Here is a 13,743-nt window from a genome sequence, read left to right as displayed (position 1 = left end):
AGGGCAATTTTTGTAGCAGGAATTGTGTCTAATGAAATGCCCTAATCAAACTCTCTCTTATTAACAGAAAAGCTGGACAAACCTTTTGGGGTTTATTGTCTGAGATTGAAGAACTCCAAATATTGTTTCGATTTACATATCTGCTCCCTACCTAACATTTAGTATAGGACTCAAATCTCATCCCCAAACCTTTCCCAGACAGAAACAAAACACATTTGTTTCATCAAAGCATACTTACACATACTCACACTGCCAGAAATATTTCCATGAGCTTTTCCACCAACAATGCATTACAACCACAGAGGGGCTAATGTTCTCCAAGCTGCCATCACTAGCAGAAAAATGGGGGGGGGGGAGGCATAACATAGTCTGCATCTGGAACAGAGGAAGCTTGCTAGGTTTCATATCCTCACAGTTTTGCACAGAACCACTAGTCCTTCTAGAGAGCTGACACTGCACCTCTATGCGTTTGATCCCTTCTTGGAGGTCACTTGTTCTGCAAATCTCTGGGCCTATTTGATGAGATCTGTACATCTACATTAATTGGGTTTATTTTTAGATGCAGCAACACGAGTTATTCCATCACTACTCCCTGATGGGCTTATCTAATAAATGTTTATTGCTTCTTATATCCATGATATAAAATAGTATTAAAATCTGGCAATAGCTGTCCCAGAGGACATTGGGAAAGCTTAGGTAAGAGATTGGCTCTTTGGACAGAACCAAGTAGAACATCAGGCAGCAGATACTAATGAGAGTGCAGTTTCAGCATCAAACCCTTTCTGAGTTTTGCCAGTGTCTCCTGTAATTGCATGTTGCAAATCATAAATTGAAAAAACAAGTCTTGAGTGGAAAAGAGACAGTGCACGGTCACTGTCACTGCCTTTCAAATCTGTGCCCCAGATGAATCTTATTCCCTTTGAAAACAGCCATGTGGAGAGTCTGACAAAATAGTCTGTGTTGTGTTTAAGGTAACTCAGAAATCTTTCGGTGTTTAAACATGGTAATTCACTAAACTTTTAGAAAAGAAAGACCCAGGTCAGGAAACACTGCAAAGCCCTACACGGTCTGGCAAAGCCCAGTAGGTAGAGACATATTTTACATAGATGGAGGCTGTATGAGGGGAAAGAGAGAGATCTATTCAAGCGCCTTCCATGTTCACTCATAGTCTCTGCACTTCAAGGAGCTCAGGAATGCGTCCAACATGTCTCTTAGGGAAAGCTCACTGAGCAGAAGAAAAACCTTATGGCAGTTTTTGCAGGTTGAGCTTATGGAGCAGTTTATAATCTCTAAGACAAGGGAACAGCCACTGGCCTTTCTGAGCACCAGTTCTTTTGAGGAACTGAACCTGTTTCAGTACTAATATTGAAAATTACTACATTGCCCTTCTACAAAGGTGCAGACACTTTAGTATAATTTATTATTACAACAGCTAGAAACCCCAGGCGGTGGGTGCCCAGTTGTTCTGGACCCTGGAGAAACACTTCATTGTACCTTTGAAGTTACTTAAAACACTAAAAAGCACAGAACTGATTTTACCAATAAATTAATTGTAAACTTGCCTTTCTTCTGCCAAAATCATTGAAGGCAAGTATGTAAGTCTTGTGGCTGGTTAAGGGTATCAGGGCAGTGCAGAGGGGATTTCATCAGTGCCTTACCCTCTTTTATCCTTTCCCAATGCAAGTGTGGCACCCGCGTTCTCGTGGGTATGGCTGTTAGAGGCTGTTAGAGTTGCTTTCGTGACAGCACTTGCACATATGTGAGTATCACAATGAAGCCTCCCTTGCAATTAACTGTAATTGTGCTGGAGGCCAGATTCCTTCCTGCTCTATTTGGACCCCATACAGAGCTACTCTATTTGCGTGGCTTATAGCATTTCCCATCAGATTATTCTCACAAACATAAAGCTGATACAGCTTGGGCATTCATTCTCATTGGAAGTCATCATAGTCATCCTTTCTATAATGCTTTAAGCACTTGCTTGCCGGAGAAAAGAGGAGCCATTGACTGGTAATCAGCACCCCACTGTGCATTTATAATTGTGCTAATTTCCTTTTTGTTTCCTTTATCAATAATTTGAGGCTTGCTTTAAAAAGTCAAGTGTTTTAAAAATAACAATTAGTGAGCTTAGGAGAGGTACATGACCCCACTCACCTCTTGTTTATCTGCTTGAAGAAAAGGACAAAGGGGAGGTCTTTAATTCCTCCTTCACTTTGAGACCTGCCTTAGATCCTAAAGTCAGGCAATTCCCATGTACTTCTCTTGTGAGCTGGTCTCACAACACAGCTATGAAACAATATATGAAACAACTGGTGAGGAACCAGTATGGCAGGGGCTGGAGGACCTCACATCCCTGATATGAGAAACAACATGTAATGAGTAAATGCACACAGTAATGACTCCTAGGAGGTACCATAAACATCAGTCGCTGACTCCCCGTGTCATTTGGAGCAAATCTGTGTCTATAAACCGAGGACAGCCACAGGGACATGGTGAGGATTACTTAGTTGGTGTTTGCAACAACTCCAAAGATATAGAGGTTTATTTAATGAAGAGTCCTTGTATTCCTTTTTGATAAAAGAAACCAGACCTTTGATGTCATATTTTCATGCCTAAGCTCACATACTCAGTTACCTACATGTCTAATAAAGATGGCAATATTTCAGGTTTATATATAGGATATTCCTAATGACTGCTGTGTCCTTTGTTGTGTCCCATGTATCATGATACGCATAATTTCTTTTCCAGGTGGGACTACAGTGCTGAATACAGAAAAGCCAACAGTAATTGACAATACATTACAACCAGGTAAAAAAGAATTCTTTTTTCTTATTAAAACCACAATAAATTCCATATCCAAATTTCATGCCAGAGACAAAATAATGAATTGCAGCACTTCCTGACTTCCCATTCCTTAAAAGTCTCTGAAGTAAAGAAGCATCTGGTCTCTTAGCTCTGTACAGTAAATATTTTATTCCTTTCATCCACATGTAGAAACAGCAGAGAACAAGATTTCCTTCTGCATCAGCAAATACCAAATGCTGACAAAATTAAACTAACTTAATCACACAGTGCACTCTTTAAATGTGGCATGTCAGTGACACAGTGTGTTTGCAAACTCTGGGAAAACAAAAACAGAGCCACACAGGCCCACTCACTATTTATATCCATGGTTTTACAAAACTAAGACAAGTAAAGTTTGCCAGTTTTCTCCACCAGGGAGCTGGCAGTTTTACAATATTGTTTTCTAGCAAGTTTTCTCAAAATAAACTGCTACCATGAACTTGAAAAGGGAAAACCAAGTTGTCACTTGTGGCGAGTCCTTTTTTACTTAATACAGTAACTGGCAGCTTTTAAATTCCTTAGTTTGCTGCTTCCACAGCTTGCATGCCATTTTTTTAATATTCTGTACAATTTACTGGAACTGGGGGAGAGGATAGATTTGAGTAGAAAAGCCAAACTCGAAAAACTATGAGCACGAGTTAAAAATCCTTTGCAACAATAACTGTGAAGCAGTAGAGGTCAGTTTTCAGTTACTCCCATTTCCTCCATTAAAGCACAGTCAGGCACAGTCTTGCAAATGATTTATTAACAGGGTGGGTAAATGTTTATCATTGTTTCCTCAACCATGTGACAACAATCCACTCTTGCTTTAAGTGAAAGAAAGGGACTAATAATGCAAAAGTTTCCTAGAGGACAGTGATGGTGTCGACCTGATTAAGAGATAGAGCTGACTTAGCTAAGGCGTTGTTCCCACTCTCAGCTTCTGCATTCAGATATTGCAGAGGCCAATGCTTTTACTCTTCTCAAAATTTGTCTCCAGTGTCATCTAGCTGGCTTAGTCAGCATACACTATTTCTAGCTCTACCCTACTTTATGAGCAGAGGGGGATTGTGGTGCAATGAGAAGCACAACAGCAAACTGGCCCATCCTCATGGGACACCTCTCCACCCTGCTCTTCCACAGTCAGCCTTGCTGAAGGGTTGGAGGGCTGCTGCTGATCCCACAGTTTGGAAAGGGGTGGGGGATGCTAAGGAAGAAAGGATTCTGTGCAACGGATTTAGAGTAAAGCACTCTATTTTTTATGTCTGAAATTATCTTTTAGGTTTCTATTTTGATGAAATTAAGAATTTATTTACAGGGGGGTTTTTTAAGTATCTTCTACCATTTAAGCAAATTGTAAATTTAGAAAGTGCCTCTGTGCAATACAGTTTCGCTCCCTCCTGTCTAGTGCCAGCTGAGTTTGCAAATTGTGTTTAGTCCCCCTGGCTTGGGCGGGACTCTCCAATAACAGATTGGCTGTTACTGCCAGAGATTAAGATATACTCATTTCTCTCCTTACTTCCCTCCTGCACCACCTTTGCTTACTCCGTGATGTGCCAAGATTTTTCTCTTTTAAAGGAGTTTCTGGGGCTCTGTTCAAAGTATGCCAGTGTTACTTCCCTGCATTGTGCTGCTAGGAACCATTTCCTTCCGGGGAATAAGGGACAAGTTCACATCCCAAACTCCAGGCTCCCACATGGCAGCACATTACAAAGATCATAGATAGAGATCAGTCAGACGCTAATAAATAAGAATAAGGTTTCCAGAATCTCCAGTTTAAGACATAAAGGTTTCCAGCTGCCTCATAATCCCTCACTGAAAAGCAGCCAAAAAACTCCCAAAAAGGGGCAGACAGAAATTTCCCTCAACGTGGGGAAACCCCTCCTGGCACGGGGGTGGTGTAAACATTTCCTTCTGCTGAAGGGGCATGACTAGACCTGGCTGGCACGACAGAGCACATTGGAGTGAGGGGCCACGCAGCTGGGAGAGAGTCTGCTGTGTCAGCTACAAATAATGTAGTTTAAACTGCCCTTGAAGTTACAGGGCTGCTCAGGGGGCCCCTGGCCCTCAGCTGCCTGAGGATAAGAGCACTCATTCAGCTATTCTCAAGCTGAACAAGGTATCAATTTAACATACCAAGGACTGAACCTTCAGTTTTGGCCTTAATTCCCTCTAAGGCGTGATTTACCTTAAGATACTAATACACCATGAGGTAAATTATGAACTCCAAGCCAAAGAGCTGTTCCAGATCAGATGCAGTTTGCAGGCTCCAGTGGGTAACCCTGCACGAGCTACACGGTGCCAGTGCTGGCCACAGCAGCTCGTGCCACAGTGAGTAGGGACAGAGACTGACCAGCCCCCTCGGTAGCAGCGCCTGCCATGGCACAGGTACTTTGCAATAGGTGCCAATGCCACGTATCGCTGTCCTACTGCCTGCATTCAAGCCTGCAAATACCCCTAATCTTGTTATCCCAAACTAACATGCTTGCGTGTGTCAAAGCCTGAGATTATCCCATTCCAACCAGCTTTCATACACTATGGAAACTGTTAAGAGCAAATAGCTGGAAAGCCTCCGTGTACAAACAAGCTTTCCATCGAGGCAACTTTTACAGTTCATTTCAAGGAGACTGAATTGAAAGAAAATAAAAAATTATTGTGATTTCAAACTGCTAAAAATGTTTAAAGATTTGGATTTTTTTTTTTTTTAAGAGGGGATCTACTTTCCACCTCAAACTTAAAGATGCCTTTAACAAATCTGTCTGTCAAAGTAAATACCTTTCAGGCCTCAGTCTTAAGACTTGCTAACATGTAGTCTTTTTGAACACATCTTTTTCAATTCTAAAGGACTATTTGAAATGCTTGTCTCCGAGCTATTTACATACAAAGCAAGCTGTTCACTTATGGTATGTGCTCTCGGTGTATAACTCAAGTCTCTTGTAAAGCACACTGTTCCAAGAAGTAAAGTACCTTGGTTTTTGCACATGTAACAGCTATTTCAGAAAAATATAACTAAGAAATCTTGAATTAAAATCTATGCTAAGAAATAATTTAAAGATAAAACAGGTCTGATTCTAATTTATGATGGGGCAATTTTGCATCAGTACAGGGGTATTAAAGCAGTTATCATTTACTATCATTTAAGGTAATTCTGTGCTGCCAGCATAAGTGGTATAAAAAGGTGAAATGCAAATATGAATCAAACCACATATACTACTTTGAAGTGGTCCAAATTATGTTTGTAATTTCCTGTTTTAATGTTGATTTACCCTTTGGCAAGAGCATCTTATAAGAGAATTTTCATAGCATTTTTAATGCCATCTTGCTCCTTTTTGCCTTTTGTTAGAGTATTTATAAAAATATATCAAAGTCTGTGGGCCATGAAAGATTGATGGACTTGCAAGAAACTCACTCAACTAGATTTTCGAATTACTCTCTTGTTCATGTGCAGTAATGGTCCCAGCTGTGAGCAAGATGTGGTCAAAAAGTACAGCTGTTGGTTATTTTTTGGGAGGATAAATCTGTTTTAATTCAGTATCACGTACCCTACATCTTGAAAAAGGCATATGGGATTTCATCACACCTCCCTCTCAGATTCTCATCTGAGCTGCTATTTGATTACATAATAGTTGGTTTTCTTCATCCTCTCAATACACACAAACCAAGAGATCAATCACCTATTGGCAGGAGAATTATCCTAGCAGGGGAATGGGTCAGTGCTGCAGAGGGAGCACAACAAATGCTACTTGTCCCTAGTTTCCTTCCTTCCACCAGAGCTGCCAAGCTGTAGTTCAAGGACAAAGAGCACAGATTGCCTGTAGCTTGCTGTGAGCTACTGTATCAGCCCCCTGAGACCTTTAATAGAAGTGTTGAACTAGTCTGTCTTTTGCTGGGGCAAATCCATTGTCCATACTGAACCTTAATGAACCTATCCTCATACTACAAGTGTCCTTTATTAATTAGCTAGCAGGTCTGTCTTTCTTTTTATGAGTCCCTGGGAGAAGGATTGGAAGAGACTTAGGAATAGGCAATAAGAGATGGCATGTTTAAGGAGCCCATAAAATAAGAGCACTCTGAAATGGCTTGTCTTTGACCTTCAATCCCATTGCTGTGATTGTCTAAGGAATATATTAACACAGTCACTTTTCAGAAAACAAATGGAACCTAGCAAGGAATAGCTAACTGAGAGCAGGTTACCAGTCAAATTCTTCTCAGTTTCAGTGGAAACTTCTGCATGGAAAACAAGTTCATTTTTATGCTACACCACGCTGTCTCTGAGTCTGAAGCCAAGGAACACAGACATGGCCAAAGCATATCAGACTTAGGCTCTTTGCCAATTTCCTGGACTATATATTTCAAATGAAAGTGTAAGAAACTATTTATTAGATGGGGCTGTGAAATTTAGCTCTGTTCTGAAACTCTCCTTCAAATCTCAATGTTCAGAGCTGTCCTCAGAGCATAAAGCGAAAGGCTTTTGTCACTTCCTGCGCTTAAAATTAACAGTTAAATTCTGGATATTTTCCTTATTCATTTCAGTGTCCAGTTCTCTTTGAATTGTGTTCAGCCTTAGGAGCATTTGAGGGAGCAAGTACAGCTCACATCATGTGAGAATTTTTGTCCTTTGATCCACATTGAACTTCAATGAGTATCTCACAGTTCCTAGGCTAAGAAATGGAAAAAACAGAATATTGTATTCCTTTTTCTCTGGATTCTTCACTCATTTACATACTTCTCCTGTGTATTCTGCTATTTATTTTTATTCAGAGTTGAACAATACTAGTCCTTTCAATCTGTTTGAGCTATGTGTTCATTTATGCTGTGTGATATCTTCAGATGAATGTGATCTATCTACTACTGTTCTCCTTTGCTATGGTTTGAATACCACACAGGCTATCACTAGCTTTGCATAATATAATCCTCTGGGATTAATAAGATTAATTTTGTTTTACGTTTTCTAAAACCTTTTCTAAAGTTCTCTCTCATGGCTCTGATGTCAAAGACATGCAATATAGCTCTCCCTAGGCCTCCTTGACAATGAAAGGCTATTTTTCATGATCTTAAAACCGTTTAATTCATTGCACTGTCATTCTATTTCTTTAAAAACTCCCCTTGATTTTCAGATGTCCCCTTTTGGGCAAATGTCTTTGATCTTAGCCCCATTGTCTAGAAAAAAAACCCATATACTGAAGAAACAGACATAAAGGATTGCCTTTCTGCAGTCATGCTTAGGCTGAGCTCTGCTTCTTCAACATTTTGAGCCCAAAGAGAGATTATTCACCACAATCTGCCTCTTTCCTAGAAAGGGCTAGGGTGCTCCAGGAAACATCTTTTCTCCACATTGAATTCCTGTGCCAGACATTATCTGTTTAATTCATTTGTTCCCAACTAGGATGCTGCATTCGTGACAATGTGGAGTAGACCCCTCTGGAGGCCAGCAGGAGAGAGGGGGGAGGCAGGAGGGATGGGGAGGATGAAAGGAAGGAGTGAGGAATGAGAGCTCTGTGCAGAGAGCCCCAGCACAGCAAAGGCACTGACAGGCAGAGGAGAGGGGCAGGAACTGCCATGGCTCAGACCTCTCTGCTGACAGAATGAAGTTTTCTAGGGGGCAGAGGAGAGAGGGCACAGTGGCTGCAATGCAGGAATCTAGTGAGTTGAGTTAAAACTGTCTGGGAGCAAGGACCTGCCAAACAAGGACACAGCAGGCAAGGAGAGAATGATAGATGAACCCTTTTTATATCCATTCTGTCTCAACCTACTCACCTGAGGTTTCCTCTGTCTTGATGAAATGATTATTCTAGTTTAATTTCCATTAAAATCTGGGTTGTGAGTTCAAAAGCCTTCCCAGTCTTCCCTGGCAGCTCACTACATGGAGGAGGTCTTTGCTTCTTCAGACTGGAAGAACTCCACCTCAAAGGTCAGGCCAACCACAGGTCTCAACACACTTCTCATATTTCTCCTTATTTTCCCACAATAAACAAATTCATTCTAGGGGTTGCATTATCTTTCATGACTTTTTTTATTAATAATGGGCAAGACACACAGTTCTTCCCCCAGAGCTGATATTGATGGGAGCACAGAGTCCTTTGTTCTTAGTTTATACTTGCACAAAGCATCACATTAAAGTAAACCTAAATTATTCCTTTAATAAGGCGTGAGTCATGACTGAGAAAAGACTCCAAGATTTGGTCACATTGCTGTGGGAAGGGTATTGCTCTACTGGGAGTTGTCATTGCTCAAGGTGAGATAAAAGTTCACACCAATGTGTTAGGAAGCAAAAGCTCAAAAGATTTCAAACTGCTTCTGAAAATGAGAAATGCAAGGGATTTATGTGCTATCTTCATATAATCTTTCCATTTAAATTCCAAGTTCTATTGAAGAAAATAAGCTACTATGTATTAAACCTTTGGGCAGAATTGAAAAGGAGCTAAAGACAAGATATGATCTCATCCTGACCATAATGCCAGACTTCCCTTGTTTTATGCAGAGCTTGTTTTGAAGCTTATTTTGAGTTCATTTGGCAATCAGCCACATTTGTCCCTTTTCCCTTTCAATTTGTCCATTTCAATGCTGCCATCTTGTGGGCCTACTTAACTGTCTCGAAGATGCTGAATGAGTTCCTTATTGAAGCCACATACTGCAGATTTCACCCGAAATTCTTTCCTGGCCAAGGACATTCCACTAATGTTTCTGTCTTTTCTAATTTTTGTCCAAATCTCATTGCAAGTTGTTGCAAAATGTTGCACCATTACAGGGCAAAGAAATACCAGAAAGTATATCTGATAAGTAAGCCAGATCTTTCTGAGTCATATATGTTACAACGTGGTTATCAGGTAATGTAGGCAAATCACAAGAATCAATCAAAAAAATCCCAAAATATGGGTCATAAAGAGACAGGAAACAATCACTCCATTTACAAAAAATAGTAAGTTTTCAACTGTTTCCCAGAAGGGTTGCTCTTGCTATGGCTTCTCACAGTTTAAGGAGGAATGGTTCCATTAATGGTCAATTGTATGCATTTGTTTTGAAGTACAAAATTAATCATCTTATGTTGTTCCCCCTTTTCCCTCTTTCATTGCAGAACTACCACTATACAATTTCAACTGTGCCTTTGGCTGGGGATCCCAAAAGACTTTGTGCCACTGGGAGCACGACAACCAGGTGGATTTAAGGTGGGCAATCCTGACCAGTAAAACCGGGCCAATTCAAGACCACACAGGTAATCATGAGTTCATGATTTAGCCATTTTACATGGGAAGAGATTGTTCTGTTTAATACCAACATGTCTTCAAAAATGACAGGAGAGAGAATTACAACTAAAGTATCTTATAGCTAAAGTTGAAGTATGTAAAGTCAAAAAGATGGTTCTCTAGGAAACCTAATCTATTATAGGTAGTTACAGCTGACTGTAATTATACTTTTTGTTGGGGAATAAAGATTATTGTTAGAAACTGAAGATATTCCCTTGACTTGCCTTTGGATGACCATCATCTGGTGTAGAAAAATATTTGAATGAACAAGTATTTTGCAAATATCACTGACCAACTGATACAGTCATGAACAAACCTCACTTTATTCCTGCTTGTAGTTAGAGGGACTACCCACCACAGCAAGGTATTCTAAGTGAAACTTCCCAGATTGATGTATTACCATGCTCTTCTCCTTTCCAGCAGGAATTAGAGATTATAGCCATCCTTTGCTCACACTCAGTTTTTCCAGAAATATCACCCTGGGAAACTGATTGGTTTGTTTTGTAGTATCTAACTCATGGCTCTGCATAATTAGGCAATAAATATGCTGCAGGGTAGTGGAGAAGGGAGGGCACTGTGTGACCTGCACAGCCTCTCACTTTAGTGTTCTCGCTTGCATACGTGCAGATTAATCAAATGTGTTGAGATGAATCCCCCTTCCCACTTCTGCTACCCTTTGCCTAATGAGAATGACAAGGAAATTAGACAAAATTGGACTTTTTAAATTCTGAGACACTTTCAATTGAATCTTAAGACAAGTACAGTAGTTTCAGGGAAAAAAAAAACTTGTAATACTTTGACTATAAATGGCATTGTACAAATAAATGGTATCAAATTAACTAAATGCAGTTAGCTGAAGTGAAGGCTGTAATGGTGGAAAAATTGATGTAAAGTGAAATGGCTCAGTAGGATCTGACATTGAAAAGAGGTTAAAAGCTATGTTAGCCAGAGCCTGACAAAATCTAAAAGGCATGCATAAGTAAAGCTCTAATTAAGACAATGAAGAAAGAGTTCCTGACCTAGCTCTGAAATAATATTCTGAAAATGAGAGCTATCTGCACTTTGCCACCAAAGATTACTGAGAGACTGAACCTGTCTTCAGTCAAGAGATGAAGAAATTATATTCTTCAAATGAGATTTTGTTGTTTCCCCTGGGCCTTGCTAGCACAAAAAACATTTGTCCCATGAGCTGTAGCTTTAGTAAGTCTTACAGGCCACCCTTTTTTCTCCTACTGCACTAACTTTCAATATTTTCCAAAATTTTCCTTAAAGAGCACCTTCACCTGCCAGGTTTGCCATTCACCTGCCAGCAGGTACAGAATGAATGGGGTGGATGTGAATGCAGACCATGAGCAGTCTGGATGGCACTGATGTCCCAAACAAACCCTCAGTGTCACCACTATGTAGGAAGGCCACCCTATGTGTTGGGAGAACCACAGTGAGCAACTCCCAGACACATCTTTCTCTCAGCCACATGCACAAAGCTGAAGAAAATCCACAGAAGTCATCTTCAACAGCAATTGCTTTAAGACAGCAGGATACACTGTATGTCACTTCAAATTATACATGTTGTGATTAAATCTGGCCGGTGTTAGGTCTTCCAACTGAGACAGTCATCCTAATGCTGTGATTATTTTCCTTTTTTCTTCCCTCTGGATTTCCCTATTACCATTCTTTAATGAGTTTTGCACATGTTGTGCTGCTCTCTGCACAGAAGCAAAGTTGGAAAGAGCATATAGATATAACCACTCCTGCTTAAGAAGCTGGACAAGATGTTACTGCAGTAAGAGAGGAAAAAAAGAAGGCATGATTTTTTTTGACAATTTAATATCATCTTTCCCTGTAAAATTCTTTCTAAGACCAGATACTTCAACATGCATATTGGGCAGGATACCTCTAACTGCCCACAGAAAAATCCAAACAAAACATCCTTGTCTCATGTTACAAGAAATATTTTCCATTCTCATTTATTAGGCCCACTTCTTCCACCCACTGGGTTTATCCCATTCCTCTTTGTTCCTGGTTCACCTTTTACTACCCTGTCCTTCTTATACTTCCCAGAGTAACAATACTCATCTTCCCATCTTCATTGGACTATACCATTGCTATCCAGCAAGTATCAATTATATACTATTTCACATGAAATTCAAGAATATCATGTATAAACAAACACCAATGCTGATTAAAGACCACCCTTCCAAAACATCTTTTGCCTCTTTTTAATTTCCTTTTGTTTAAGCATTGGTATAAACAGAGAAATGTACACTTATTTCGGCATTTGAGCAATAGTATTTCTTATTACTTTTGTCCTACCTACTTTCAAAATATCTTTATAGCAATGTCAATAAATGTTGTCTCCATCCTTTTGTGTGAGTGCATTGCACATACAGTCTATTCTTAAACACACCAGGATGAACTTCATGTTTTTCCACCACAATTCCCAGCAAAGAATCTGTTCAGAAGCTGACTGGAATGGATGTCTGGCTGGTGTAAATCAGAACCACTTCTCTATAGTCAGTATCTTACTAAGCAATTTTCTGTTACCAAACTAATCACACTCCCACATGCTTCTCTCCCAGCGTGATTAAGAAAGTAATTTTCCAAGTTAAGGGTATTAGGTGTTCAGATTTCAACATGTATAAATCCATTATGCTCTTCGGAACGTACCAGCCATAATCTTCCTCTTTCAAGAAACGGCTCACAAGTACATAGTGCCCAGTATATTGTTAGAAAAATCAAGGGCGTAAGTCAGACAGCATCTGCGACTCTATTTAGGAACACTATTTAGATCTCAGTTCCTGATCTCTGACCATGGCTATTCGAAGCCATTTCATCCTTCAGTGTTTTCCCCATTCTAATCTTGCCTTCTCAAGTACAGATTACTTTAAACAGAGGGTTTTTAATAGCTCTCTGCGCAATTACCATAGAGTAGGCCCCAGGGACTTTTATTTAGCCAGCCTAGTGTTGCCTGCCTTCAGGAGGTGCACGCTGAGTAATGGAGCATATGCTGTCACACCAAACAGGCTTTTGCCTCCTTCCCTGAGCAAAAGCAAATGCCTTGTGTGTGTCATGTAGTGAGCGTGTTCTTACAGCTCACTCTCGGCACAAAGCATCCCAGTGAACAGCACAGGAGATGGTGAGAGGAAATCATGGAATAACAATGGTTTGGATCCTGGACAAGACCTTTAAAGGGCATGTAGTCCCAGCCCCCTGCAATGAACTGGGACATCTTCAGCTAGATCAGAGCCCCTTCCAACCTCATCTTGAGCATTCCCAGGAATGGTGCATTTACTCCTCTCTGGACAGCCTGTGCCAGTGTTTCATCACCCACCAATTTTCTTCCTTGTGTCTAATCTGAATCTACCCTCTTTTAGTGTCCATTACCCTGTGTCCTGTCACTAAAGGCCCTATTAAGAAGTTTGTCCTCATCTTTATTATAAGTCCTCCTTACTTACTGAAAGGCAGCACTGAAGTATCCCCAGAGCCTTCTCTTCTCCAGGCTGAACAACCCCCACTCTCTCAACCTGTCCTCATAGGTCAGGTGCTCCAGCTCTCTGAACATCTTGGTGGCACTCTCCTTACAGCATATGAGCTTTCCTAGAGCTCCCGAAACAGCCCAGTCTGATTCTCATTTGTGATGCTTGACCCGTCAGCATGGAAAGAAAGCAAAATGGTC

At 40.5% G+C, this 13,743-nt stretch overlaps 1 protein-coding gene across 6 annotated transcripts in view; it reads left to right on the top strand.

Annotated features, from left to right (window-relative positions):
• The window catches only part of NRP1 (neuropilin 1), a 113,092-nt gene that overhangs the window by 91,762 nt on the left and 7,587 nt on the right, over positions 1–13,743 (top strand). For all 6 annotated transcript variants that reach the window (XM_032686068.1, XM_032686085.1, XM_032686077.1 and 3 more), the window contains 2 exons: positions 2,749–2,808; positions 9,899–10,036. In XM_032686068.1, coding sequence (XP_032541959.1) covers positions 2,749–2,808; positions 9,899–10,036 — 198 coding nt within the window. The remainder of the gene's footprint in view (positions 1–2,748; positions 2,809–9,898; positions 10,037–13,743) is intronic.

Source organism: Chiroxiphia lanceolata, chromosome 1 (assembly GCF_009829145.1).
Source record: "Chiroxiphia lanceolata isolate bChiLan1 chromosome 1, bChiLan1.pri, whole genome shotgun sequence".
Taxonomy (NCBI): Eukaryota; Metazoa; Chordata; class Aves; order Passeriformes; family Pipridae; genus Chiroxiphia; species Chiroxiphia lanceolata.
The sequence above is the reverse complement of the archived record's forward strand: the minus strand, read 5'-3'. Positions and strand labels throughout refer to the sequence as shown.